At 37.6% G+C, this 14,307-nt stretch overlaps 1 protein-coding gene across 5 annotated transcripts in view; it reads right to left on the minus strand.

Annotated features, from left to right (window-relative positions):
- Positions 1-14,307, minus strand: part of LOC127453300 (MAP7 domain-containing protein 1-like) — a 65,803-nt gene that overhangs the window by 14,748 nt on the left and 36,748 nt on the right. For 3 of the 5 annotated variants that reach the window (XM_051719596.1, XM_051719597.1, XM_051719600.1), the window contains 7 exons: positions 12,565-12,728; positions 10,580-10,691; positions 8,986-9,090; positions 6,987-7,109; positions 5,675-5,814; positions 4,955-5,076; positions 1,133-1,371 (listed from right to left, as the gene is read on the minus strand). In XM_051719596.1, the coding sequence (XP_051575556.1) occupies positions 1,133-1,371; positions 4,955-5,076; positions 5,675-5,814; positions 6,987-7,109; positions 8,986-9,090; positions 10,580-10,691; positions 12,565-12,728 (1,005 nt within the window). The remainder of the gene's footprint in view (positions 1-1,132; positions 1,372-4,954; positions 5,077-5,674; positions 5,815-6,986; positions 7,110-8,985; positions 9,091-10,579; positions 10,692-12,564; positions 12,729-14,307) is intronic. The other 2 variants (XM_051719598.1, XM_051719599.1) reach the window with 1 other exon arrangement.

The following is a 14,307-nucleotide window of genomic DNA, read 5'->3' on the forward strand; positions in this document are numbered from 1 at the left end:
TTGTTGATGAGAGAGGTCAACAGAAAATGGCCAAACTGGTTCGAACTGACAAAGTCTACGGTAACTCAGATAACCGCTCAGTACAATTGTGGTGAGAAGAATAGCATCTCAGAAGTCTATTATGAAAAGTGGGTTGGCACTGTTTTGGTGGCACAAGGGGGTCCTACACAATATTAGGCAGGTGGTTTTAATGTTGCGGCTGAGCAGTGTATATTTCTTAAAAGTTTTGGTCGATAAAGATATACATGAAGATATAGCATAACCTACACATTTTGATGAAGTCATTCAAAAACTTCTTTTTTATTTAAAAAGATGTCCAGAGTAGTCTAATGGTACCTGTCATGTCCATTGCAATGGAAGAAAACTTTATCGATCAATAAATAAATGCTAAAATAATATTTGCTCTGTTTTATATACTATGGATCGTTTTTCAATCCAAGCCAAAAATGAGGCTTCTTTCTGTTTGCCTATGCCTAGAAATGGCCCTGATTAGACCCAAGGTGCCTTAACATGCAAATCGCTGCCTGTAAAGTCACTGACTGACTGGGCAGTGAGGGATCAAAGTATTTGCCTAGACTTTCGTCCTAGTTTATCTAGATTGTTTAGTGCTGGTGCTTTAAAGGGGGTGAATTTAGTGAAACTATTTCTTGAAGAGGGATTTAGCGTGCTGTTAATCAGCAAGTCAGCAACATGCTAAAACTCTCTTAGAAGTTGCACATCACTTTCGCTACAGCCATTAAAGCACTGCTTATATAACAAATTCATCGCCACAACAAAATTTTTTTAAGACAATAATTTTTTAACTTCAAATTGCCTGCTGTGAAAATTTTTCCTATTATAATGCATAATCTGTAGATCTATAGATTATGAGTTGTATATTAAAATGTTTAAGCATCAGTTACCCAATTGAATGGCTTTGCTTAACATCCATATATGGTTCTGGTCGAGATGACCCTAAACTAGCCTATTGTAATTACACAGGATTAAGACCGATTAGTGGATTTTGAAAATATGTAGCTATGCACATCCCTAACAAACAAATATGGAAAAGTGGTATAAATTTTGCCTGTTGTTATCAAATCCTTTAAAAAAAACAGAAGCAGTTAGCAACAGCCAACATGGGCACACTCACTCTTTGGCTCTTCGGGCGTAGCTGGCCGGCGGGTCTCTCTAACCCTCTCTATGGCAACGGGCGAAGCTGTACGAGCCTCCATATGGGCAGGGTTTCTGGCCCTCTTGGGTCGGGCTTTAGGAGTGTTGGGGCTCACTCGGGCTGATGGGGGTTTGGGAGATACTGCTGGGCTGGGGGAGGAAGCCTGGCTTTTGGGCGTGACAGGAGATGCAGCTCGCAGTTTGGACACAGGACTCGGGCTGGAAAGGAAATATGAAAATAAATTCCATTTTAACTTTGAGCGATTCTGTAAAATGCAAAGTAAATCTTGATGGTAGAGACATGATCAAAGAAATTTGTAAATTCTTTAGAATTGTGCATTGAATCTACAACTAAACTATGTATCTATTAGTGTTGTCACGGTACGAAAATTTCAGTAGTCAGTACCGATACCAATGAAATTTCACGGTTCTCGATACCAATTCAATACCACTGCAAAAATATTTTGCTAATATAATAATGTGCTATTGAACACACCAGTTTGGTTATTTTCTATTTAATAATTATTTTAATAATTATAGTTTAATAATTATTATTTTCCAGAACATTTTTTAAATTTTAATTTAAATTCATCATGAAAATGGTGTCTAATCAATAAATTCTTAAAACTTTTAACAAGTGAAAATAGAACTTTTCAACATGTCATTGCATTTTTTTGCCAAACTTTTATTGAACAGATGTCTTGCTTGTGATATTTTGATTATTATTATTATTACAATGAATATTACATTTTACTATACAGTTGTAATATATTTGTATTCAATTTCTTCAATTTCAGGCGTCTAGATTTTATTCTGAATCATGTTTTTATTATGACGTGTTTTTTTTTTGCTTCACTTTTCCGGATAAACAGTTCATGACACAGCCCAGTGTGATCATTGAAGACTTTTAAGTCACGTCTGAAATCTCATCTGTTTACACTAGCCTTTGAGTCTGACAATGAAATGTAGGACACAGTTTTGGAGTGTTTGTATTTTAGATTACTGGTGTTTGTGTATGTGGTCATTTTGAAATGTTATGTTTTAAATTGTATTACTGTGAAGCACTTTGGTCAACTTGGTGAGGCTGACTAGGGTTGCATCCAAAGCAGAAAATTGCTGCCTACATAGGTTTCATAGGTTGTTTTAAATGCTATATAAATAAAGTTGAGTTGAGATTAAAGTGCAAATGCTGTGATATAATTATATAAATATATAGTTTACATGAGCTGTTCACAGTAGATTAGTGCTCTGCTCTGTCATCTCATACAACGTAAATTATTCTCAGTGTCTGTGGAGTTTCCAGTGGATGAGCGGTCGGATTTATTTGAAGTACCCAGCTAATCCACAGTAAGATTGCAGCCTTCAGTGGTTGAATGACCCACACTAGAACATGTCACGATTTTAATTTGATTAATTGTCAATATCAGTGTAAAAGGAATAACAGAGCACATGTTCAAAATAAGCATGTGAGCATTATGTGTCAGTCATACTGTGCGCTGGTATCGGACAGAGTCGGTGCTCGGTACAACCGGTACTGCACAAACACTGGTATTGTTACATCTTTTTTATTTTAGTACCGACATGGTACCGAAGTACCGGTACTTTTGACAACACTAATATCTATGTAATATACCTTTAAAATAAACTATGACTTGGGGCTATGCCCTTCTACCAGAAGGGGAAATCTTAAGTCAGAGACAGTATTACATAGCATTAAATTTAGTGGTCCTGCAGACTTAGAAAATGCTCAGAGCCGAAATGTCCATTAAAATGCTTCTATTGTATCCTATTGCATGTGCAGCTGGGCAAAAACTGGCTGATTAACTCTGATCTAAGACTTTTCTATATACCGTTTGAGGTTATGAGAGGGCAGTGCAAGCTGATCTTAGATCAGTGTACAGGAGTACAGTCTACATAGTGTAAGCTTCAGTTTGTTGTATTTTCAAGAACAACAGAACTATGTACATTCTACGACTCACATCCACCCAAACCTGTGAGCTTCAGCCCAATCCAATACAATCTTTTAAATGTAGGTATGTGACCCACATAAAGAGGGGTCCAAAAACCTGACACTACATTAAAAATCTGGGACTGTTTTGTTAAATTAAACCTTATAATAAATAAAATGACCCCTGTTCAAAAGTCTGCATACCCTTAGTTCTTAATACTGTGTATTGCCCACTTTAGCATCAATGACAGCGTGCAGTCTTTTGTAATAGTTGTCTATGAGGCCCCAAATTCTTACAGGTGGTATAGCTGTCCATTCGTCTTGGCAAAATGTCTCCAGGTCATGCAAAGTCTTTGGTCGTCTTGCATGAACCACACGTTTGAGATCTCCCCAGAGTGGCTCGATGATATTAAGGTCAGGAGACTGTGATGGTCACTCCAGAACCTTCACCTTTTTCTGCTGTAACCACTGGAGGGTCAACTTGGCCTTGTGCTTAGGGTCAATGTCGTGCTGGAAAGTCCAAGAGCTTCCCATGCACAGCTTTCGTGCAGAAGAATGCAAATTGTCTGCCAGTATTTTCTGATAACATGCTGCATTCATCTTGCCATCAATTTTCACAAGATTCCCCGTGCCTTTAGAGCTCACACACCCCCAAAACATCAGTGAGCCACCACCATGCTTCACAGTGGGGATGGTATTCTTTTCACTATAGGCCTTGTTGACCCCTCTCCAAACATAGCGCTTATGGTTGTGACCATAAAGCTCTATTTTGGTCTCGTCACTCCAAATTACAGTGTGCCAGAAGCTGTGAGGCATGTCAAGGTGTTGTCGGGCATATTGTAACCGGGCTTTTTTGTGGCATTGGCTTCTTTCTGGCAACTCGACCATGCAGCTCATTTTTGTTCAAGTATCGTCGTATTGTGCTCCTTGAAACAACCACACCGTCTTTTTCCAGAACAGCCTGTATTTCTCCTGAGGTTACCTGTGGGTTTTTCTTTGTATCCCGCACAAATCTTCTGGCAGTTGTGGCTAAAATCTTTCTTGGTCTACCTGACCTTGGCTTGGTATCAAGAGATCCCCGAATTTTCCACTTCTTAAGTGATTGAACAGTACTGACTGGCATTTTCAAGGCTTTGGATATCTTTTTATATCCTTTTACATCTTTATAAAGTTCCATTACCTTGTTACGCAGGTCTTTTGACAGTTCTTTTCTGCTCCCCATGGCTCAGTATCTAGCCTGCTCAGTGCATCCACGTGAGGGCTAACAAACTCATTGACTATTTATACAGAGACACTAATTGCAATTTAAAAAGCCACAGGTGTGTGTCACCTTGTGTGTCTGTAACAAGGCCAAACATTCAAGGGTATATAAACTTTTGATCAGGGACATTTGGGTGATTTCTGTTATCATTATCATTTAAAAAGGAGCCAGATAACTATGTGATAATAAATGGCTTCATATGATCACTATCCTTAAATAAAAGTTGTTTTTGCATGATCAGTCATATTTTCAAAATCAATGCCAAAATGTCACAATTTCTGCCAGGGTATGCAAACTTTTGAGCACAACATATATTGTGTGTATATATACACAATATATATTTATATATACTTAACATTCTGCACTATTTCTAGGACACTAATCAAATAAGAAAAATATTGACAATGACCATGTTAATCCCTTTGTATAAAGGTCAGGATTTCTGGCTTCCTTTGAAGCACACAAGATGCTTTTTTGAAACTTTCTCAAATTATGATGGGTTAACATGGATCATCAGGATTAGAATGTGTTTTTCAATAGGTAAACAATGATGGGAAATTTTGCAAGATTGATAATGAATACTGTGCTCTTACCTGGACTCTGTTCTGGTTTTCATTGATGGCAGAGACTGTCTCTTCTTCAGCACCTTGTCTTTAGTGATTGCACTCTTCTCCTTTTCATTTTCTCTCTCCTTGTCCTTCTTATCTTTCCTCATCTTTTGAGAAACAATAGGACAAAAAACGAATAAACAGACATCCTCAAAGACCTTGTGAAGAAAAAAACAATACAAAAAAACTCAATCGATAAGGCTAAATTGTGTAGTTTCTGTGCCACTAGCCAAACAAAGCCAAAAGTTTTCCCGAATACTCCCCTCGTCTTACGGTGATCAAACAAACAGTCCTGCCCCAAACTCACGCCATTGATTGGGTCAATGTTACCATGTCAGCTGGCCGCTCAAACAAACAAAACCATTTTTATAGTCCCAAAGAAAGACAGAGGTTACACTTTTCGAGGAAATCAACCTACGAATGGCTTAATTATAGTTGTTTCTGCATAATAAGCTAGGATAGAAAAAAGTATTTTAACATTGTAAAATTACACACATCAGCTTAATAATTAGTCTGTAAATTGAGGTGTTGTGTTTTCGGGGAGGAGGACTATAGCTACACTGCAGGTCATTAGCATATTTCACAGCATTTTCAGCAAGCCATCTCATCTCCTGCTACATCGCAGCAAAATATGATATAACAGGAGGGAGGGATGGAGTATGAGAAATATAGTGAGTGAGTGAGAGGGAGCCTTAAATAACTCACAGGTGTGGAGTCTCGTCTGCGCTGGGCGATATCGGGCGTACTGGTGGTGACCCTCCAGCGGTCAGAGCAGCGGTGATGTGGCCGATGAGCACACACTGCGAGTGGACTTGCAGAAGCGGAGCGTGGGCACAATGGAGACTCTGAGTGAGAAAGCACACCATTTAACACACTATCTAGTATAATTACAACATATGGAGAACTAAAGGCCCTTTGGTACTTCATGACTTTTAGACATACATAGGCCCTTAAAATGAAGAAATCTGAAGACTACCACAAATTATTGCATAAAACAAAACAAAGATTATCTTCAAATTTACAAAATCAGGGGAAAAAACAAACAAAAAATGGTAAAACCCTCCCTAAGCTACTTTAGATTAAGTGAAACACAAAGAGGGGGAATTCACAAAGAATGAATTGCATCTGCTGATTTATATACACATGCATGCTGTATGCATTGTTTTAGCACCCGGTTTACTAAAGGCATTACGCAAATTACGTAACACCGCACACACCCACATTAAATCAGTGCTGAATGCAATATGCACTATGCAATTCCCCCATCTTGCAGACACCTTACTTAAAATGCGCGAGTGTGCTCGTGTACACCGCGCCTCTGGATCTATGGCCAAAAAGCTCTTATATACACAATACTGTGCAAAAGTTTTAGGCACATTAGATTTTTCACAAAAACATTTGTCTTAAGTTATTTTATATCCTCTGCTTTAGTGTGTCAATAGGAAATATCAATTTCAGATTTCCAAATATTCCTTATGCAAATACTGTAGAATTAAAGAACAAGGAATCCTGCAACAGATGGTATGGCCCCCTCAGAGCCTGGATCGCAACATAATTGAGTCAGTCTGGGATTTCAAGAAGAGACAGAAGCAATTGAGACAGCCTAAATACTGTGGAAATTTCTCCAAGATACCTGTCTGCCAGCAACGTTGAAAAACTGCGCAAGAGTACCTAGGAAAATTGGTGCTGTTTTAAAGGAATAGCACCCTATTCCTTTAAAACAGCACCAATTTTCCTAGGTACTCTTGCGCAGTTTTTCACAACAAATATTGATTTCGTATTTGTTTGTTTTTTTACTGCACTTTGTATTAAGTTATTGGATAAAAAATAATTTTTTATTATATACTCTATATTGCTGTATACTGTACATTAACAGTATATTTATAAGTGTATATATACACATACTGCCACCAATATAAGATGTAATATAGCAGCGCTGAAATACCGCAGGCAAAATTGCACAACTGTTGAGTGAATTCAACACAAAGAGCATAAAGTATTTGTTTTGGTGACTCACGGGCATCTCTGCCATTGCTTAGGACGCTGGCAGCACTACGACTGCGAGCCAGAAAAGACAGAGTGGGCGTCATGAGTCTGTCAACGATGCTGCTCTCCCATGGACTCAGCTGCATGCTACGGGCTGCAAGAAAGAACAAAAATCAGCTTTCAGAAAAAATAAGACACAACAATCACTTACCTGTAAAAAGCACATAACCGACAAACTGTGTGACTCTTATTTGCGCTCAACAACTTATAACAACATCAGGGGCCCATCCCTCATTCTGACCTTAATTTGTTTGTTTAACATGATGTTCATAAATACATAAGACTAAAATTGCAGATACTATCTTTCGCAAATATAAAATATAAATATATTTGACTGATAAATCATGGAAAAACAGATGTTTGCCTTCATAGCTGCGAACACGGATAACATGGTAAGTCCACATGCACATTTCATGATACGACTGGCACAATATCACAAAACAATGCATGACAAGCCAGTAAAGTTGACAGGAGAAAAATATTATATAATAATAATAACAATAATACAATTGTTTGAAAAAAATCAAGACTGAAATACATTATACACAAAAGGGCAGAGTAAGAAATAAAGATAGAGAACCACATAAAAAAAGCCAATGAAAGAAAAAAACCCCACTAAAAATAAAGACCATTGTTAATTCTGAGAAACACCTACATCTCATTCTAAACTTCTTAAGGCCTTCAAGGAGTGATGTAAAAAGTAGAAATGAAAATAAGAAAAGTTCCATAGATAAACGTGAAAAGCAACAAGAGGACAAGATTAAGGGAGATGAGCCAGAAGAATAAGGATGGAGACAGGTATTATAGAGAGAGAAAGAGAGAGAGAGAGAGAAAGAAAGATTGCCCTTAGCTGAACATTCATCTTGGCACTCTATGAAATTCTCTGCTGGAGGAAAACATCCCCAGACTCTATTAGCTGTTTCAGCACTGAGCGTCTGCTCTACTCTGTCTATTGTTTTATGCAGCACTTACAAAAAGTCAGCGCCCTACTTACGAGCTAGTTCTTACGACCCGTACTATATCTCGATACTCTCTGCAAAATAGAAGCATCAGTCATTTTAGGAAAACGGCCAACTAGCAAAGTGACCTCATAAAAGACAGCTCTGTGGACCCTACATCCATCAACAAACATTTCTCACTTGAATACGCAGACAAAAGTCAAACAGTGACCCCAAAAAGTATTTGGACACTTAGTTGACATTTAAAATGTATGAATGTCATTGCATTAGATAAAAAAAAAAAAAAAAAAAAATCACATCAAGAGTCATTTATTTGAAATAGGGGAAAATGTTCATAGTTAATGTAATGAACTACTGGTGTGGTTTCTCTGCTAGGAAACTTGTGTGAACTTGAGGGAAACTTGCTTCATACATCTACTAAAAATGACCTTGGGATCAGCTAGTTAAAAGTAAAAGCAGAAATGCTTTTTCAGAAGACAGTTCTGAAAAAAGGTATTGCATCACTGTTTGCAGATGCCACTTGGTATTTGATATTTTGTTTCCAATGCAATGACAATCAGAAATTTTGAAGTTTGGCTGAAGTGTCCAAAAAGGTATTGGGGACACTGTATCATCATGCAAAATATGCAGGTAAATGTATGAAGAAGTATGAAAGTATTCTTCATGTACATTCATGTAGGTAAAATCAGGAAAATGGAGATGGGTACAGAAGAAGCCACCACCAAAAATGAGTAAACAGAAAATAGATAACCACTGAGCAAGAGGACGGATCGACATGAAATACGAAGTAACAAGATTTCAAAATTCAGGAACAGGATTGATCAAACTGAAGGTTCACATTGACGGTTTGGAAGGAGGGAATGATTCAGTGATCACGGAGGACGGTGCAGGTGATTGGTCTCAAGGGAAAATCAAAGATGGGAAAGGGGGGTAAAGTGAAAAATCATAAAAAAAAGAGGGGAGGTGCCGGTGGAAATGGGGGAGGAGCTAAATCCAGAGGCGTGTCCTTACTTCTGCTAGGGGAGTTCCAGAGAGTGGCAGAGGATTTGGAGAGTCTCTTGTTTATGACTGAGTCCACATGTTTAGGCAAGTTGACCGCTGATATTGAGCATCTGCCTGCAAAATCCAGAGAACAACGCACATATACACAATGCTGAGGGGACCAAGACGGCACAACGGGTAGCATTCAGAGAATTACACATGTATCCCTGGAACAAATAAAACGGGCACCATATAGGACCTATCAGATCCAACTAAAAGTAAAGTGAAATGGGCAAAAAAACTGGTGTAAAAGCGTAAATGGGTCAAAAACTTCCTAACCCTTATTTTAAAAATGAAGTTTAAACAAGCAACAAATCATTAAGCCATTTAAATGACCCGAACAACGAATCATTCTGTTTGTGGTGTCTGAATATTAACACAACTGTAACGTTTGCTCAAAGTTCATTATCACAAGTTAATCATCTTTATTTTTACCAACTTTCTAATGGGGGAACTGACTTCATTTTGAGAGTCTACAATGAGAGTGCAAAGTTCTTGGGAGAGAAAAAATAAAGAGGAGAAAATCTAAATTAAGTCCAACAGAAAAAATATCCTTGGAGAAACAGCATTGGTAGGTTTACACATTGAGGTCTTGTATCATGGGGGAGAAGGACCAATACTGCACTGCAGTTCATCAGCTTATTTCCCAGCATTTCCCAGCAATCCATTACCACCTTCAGCTATATCATACCCCAAAAAAAAGATGATTTTTTTTTTATTATTATTAATATTATTTTATTTTTTTGGGAAAAATAGCATATGCTTACTGCAGCATCTCTGCATTAAACTCACAGTAAAAATGTAACTGACTAATAAAATGCATAAAGGCTTCTAAAAAATTAGGCAAGTGCACTAATTACTGTTTATTTGTTTGATTTAACACCATGACAGCTTACATGGTCATTTTCATGGCGAAAACCAGGTTAAAATGGAATAAAAGGTATTGTGATGTAAAAAAAGCTATATAAGGTTTTTAAAATATATTTTTGATCAAAAGGAATCTGGTCTGACTTTGATAAAAATCCTTTCAACAATGCTAGCCAAATAAAAAATTTCCTCAAGGAATAAAAATCAAAACAAGCAACCACAATAAAGGCATGCACCATGTGAGTTTTCACTTGTCACTTCATGTAAATACAGGCACATCAACTCTAAGAATCAAGATTGTGTCAACAAAATACACACAAGTCAAGACAATAAGCATGGATTGTGTGTTGCTTGTGGTTGAAAAGTCTGAAAAGGTGGAAAAAAGTGAGGAAAGACATTAGAATTAGTCACGGTGCGTTCCATAATTCTGCAGGATTTCCCAGCGCACTGAAAACCAATTATATCCATTGAATCATTATTCCTTTATCTTGAAGGAATATTCTGAGTTAAATACAATTTAAGCTCTATCAACGCATCTGTGGCGTGCTGTCGATTACCACAGAAAATAATTTCGACTTCAGTTTGTAAAAGTAAATAAAACAAAAACTTGTTGTCAGAAATGCTCTTAAAAGGCCCCACAGACTTCCATTGTAGTTGTGATTGTCATAATCACACGTATGTCCATTGCGTCACTTACTCTGGCTTTGGCTGGAGTTGCCACTCAAACCTCCAGCCCAGGACCACCTCTGTTGACGAATCTCTGCCCACGTTTTCTTAGCAGACCTCTGGATGGCAGCCTCATACCGCTCCTGAGCAAAAACATGAATCAATGCCAAAAACGAGAGAGTATCACTAAATATGCTCCAATGAGAAATAGATATGGGTTTCAAACTTATTGTAGCAAACACTTTATAATGTACATTCATTTATAGAGGCACTAGAAGGCACAGAGGAGGCAGTATTGATCATTAAAAGTCTTGGTTATCTTAGAGACCTAGTACAACGTGTTCCACTTTCACTGATAAATAACCCAGTTAATCTAGCATTAATCATGTGAGCTGAAGGAGAAAACAAAGCCTATTTAGGATCCAGCAAGATGATTATAGTGTGGCCTTGTATTTGTGTATGTAGAAACTGCTGTGCTGCAGAAATATTCTGCAAAGCAGTCCATGTTCTCTGTGTGCTCACAATAGAGTTGACAGAAACCTTTCTGATCCTCATAGTGTCGTAATGTTTACACAATGATGTCAAGCGGTAGCACCAGGATGTAACAGAGATTGTGTGACTTAAAATGATTTGACATGTTTAACGGCCAAATCAAGTCATTATATTAGGAAGCCACCTTGTTAGGAAGTGTTTCGATATCGTGAACTTATAATCATGGAGTAACATGTGTTCCTCAAAAAAAGGAACTTGTTTATACACTGGGATAGGGAGGCTAATTAATCATCTATAAATGCATTCAAGTCTTGATATGTGCCTTTGTTATAAAGGGAACTAATCATGGAAAACAGCATTTCCTTGCTCTTTTGAAATATAGAGTTCAGTGTAGCCTACTACTGTATGTACAGCAGATATACTCTAACGTTCACAAAGCAAAGCTCCCTTTCCAGTAAACTCAGAACATATATGAAAAAGAAGCTGCAATAATGGGTCATTTAGAAATTGTTATGTGTTGATGGGTTGTGAAGTCAACACGTCAACTCAAAAGCAAAAAAAAAAAAATCGAGGTTACAGTGAGGTACTTAGAACGGAAGTGAAAGGGGACAATTTTTGGAGGGTTTAAAGGCAGAAATGTGAAGCTTATAAGTTTATAAAAGCACTTACATTAATTCTTCTGTTAAAACTCTTGTATTATTTGAGCTGTTAAGTTGTATAAATCGTCATTTTTTATGGTCGTAGCAGGGTTTGAGTTACGTTGTCATGGAAACGAAGATGTACTATTGGATGTAACTTTACACAGAAAATGTTAGTTAGCTATTTTATCTCACTAAAATCACATTAAAATGCATATTGTATACATCTTGTGGCTATACTTTTAGAAAAGTGTGTATTTTAACGTTTACAGATTGGCCCCATTCAATTCTATTCTAAGTACATCACTGTAACCGATTTTTGTTTCTTTTTTTTAAGAAAAGAAGGGTATGTCTAAATTTATTTTTGTAGTAATCAACATTATGTCACAAATGCTGTCGACTGACCTTAACTTGTATTAAACACAGAATATTTCTTTAACTTATGCCTGCCAGGGCCATCACTTGAATTCATGATGTCTGGGACAATGAATGATGAACAACAGTCTGGACTACACAGTTACCTGGTGGTTAGCTAATCATAAGGTTATTTAAATATAGAAGTCTTAAATGTACAGTTGCAAAAACAGCCTGCTTAATTGTAAGGGTCAGACAGAGGCTGGAAAATGGTCACACAAAACCAAATTCTTACTTTTTGGTGCAGGAAACCTTGACTAACATTATAAGTGGACTTCAGGGGAAAAAAATAAAAATCTTGGAATATAGCCCCTTTGAGGAAAAAAGGGGCTAGCTCTGCAAGGTTTCGGCACTCCTTACATTGTCAACTCAAAACTCCATCTTAGGTCTATAGTCAAGTGTCCACCATTGCTTGATGCTGTGGTCAAAAATGTGTGAAAATGAACCAATCAGGATCTTCTGGGCTCCTCACCTTGTTCTTCTCCAGTTTCTGTCTCTGTCTCTCCTCCAGCTCTGCCCGGCGTCTCTCGGCCTTCAGCCGCTGCTCTTCCAGTTTCCTCTTCCGCTGCTCCAGCTGTTGTTCCCGCACCTGCCGCGCCCGCTCTTCCTTCTCCAGCCACTCAGACTTCTTAGCAGCTACAGTATAAAAAGGGAGAGAGAGTTTGTGAGCTACAAAAACCAAGCCAACAACTTAAAGATCTTTTAGCTCTTGACTCTCTAAAAGTGTGCTAAAAGCACTGTTAAAAGTCTTGGACTCATATTTGGGATTAGAGCTAGAAAAAGTGGTTTCTGGCTTTGCAGCAAGTCTCATGAAATGCAATGTATCTTTCTTAATTACGGTGTTATAAATTCACAGGATTGCTAAGACATGACGGCACATATTGTAAAACAGACATTATGATAACAACACTAGTGACGTTACAAGCTCCACTTGACCAGTTGAGTAAACATTATGCACCTTACAGGAACTGACCTTACATAAAAGACCGAAAAAACATACAACATCAAAGCTTTCAAAATCCAGTTATCCATTAACCACTGGAAGTCTCGACACTTGCACAAGGCTTTTAAAGTATAAAATGTTCTGATCAAGATATTTATGTACTGCACTGTACTAAAGAGGACTAAAAACAAGGCTACAAAAACATTAGCTCTCCAATTTGGTGGCATACTTCAAAAGGTTCTCCACTGGGAGTCTTAACTCATCACTTATAAAATAGTGATGGCCTGAGAGAGCCTGGGTGACTGTCTTCATCAACATTTCATGATCCTGCTGGCAGATAGATGAGGTGGAAGAGGACCTACTGTCTGAGAGTGGCACTTGTCTTATCATGACAATTTCACTCACTCACTCACTGCAGTCCACACAAATTTCAAATCGGAAAATGTAATTCATGGTAACGTGCACAGTGAGAGTGGAGATTCAGCAGATGTTATTTTCAGGTCTAAATGGATCCAACAGTTTGTAATTATGGAGAAATTGTAAAACCTGCCACAAAAACAAACTTTCTGAAAAACATACAAATAAACTGAGAGGGGTGGTTTTGTGGTGTTGCAACCTACATTTGACCGCAAGGTAAAACAATAAAAACTCAGTCTACATAAACCAATACAGTACTGTATAATGTTAATGCCAAACATACTGTAAACTGTGACATATGACAAACAGTGTGAACAGATGCACTAAAATATGTCACAGTTATTCAGAACACATATAAGGGATTTGATCCAAAACCAATATGATGATTTACACATTTTTGAGATAATATCCTAAAAATCAAAGTGTAAATTGTTTCATTAACACATTTCCTTCTTTAAGACAATGGCAAGTCCCATCATGTTACTTTTATAAATAAAAAATTCACAGTATAAGTGAATAGTGAAAAAACAAACAAACAAAAAAACAGCCTAAGGTGGTTAGGATGGTCTACCAGCTCTAACGAGGCTGATGAATGAACTTTTATCCAACTAATTAAAAACAGCTACTATCAGAAGATCGTTTTGGCTGGATTTTCCATCAGGGAAGTGTGCAAAACAGTTTGCCAGCTATCAGATATCAGGTTTAAGGCTGCGGCACACTCATCATTCTTTGCTCAGAGCCAAAAAGAAGTTCAAAACAGCTGAGCAACGGCATTCTGTTGGCAAACATTCAGACACCCACCACTCTGCTGGGGGAGGCGTTTAGAGATTTTTGTTTTAACTACTTGATGATGAT

The sequence above is a fragment of the Myxocyprinus asiaticus genome, chromosome 15 (genome assembly GCF_019703515.2).
Source record: "Myxocyprinus asiaticus isolate MX2 ecotype Aquarium Trade chromosome 15, UBuf_Myxa_2, whole genome shotgun sequence".
Lineage (NCBI taxonomy): Eukaryota > Metazoa > Chordata > Actinopteri > Cypriniformes > Catostomidae > Myxocyprinus > Myxocyprinus asiaticus.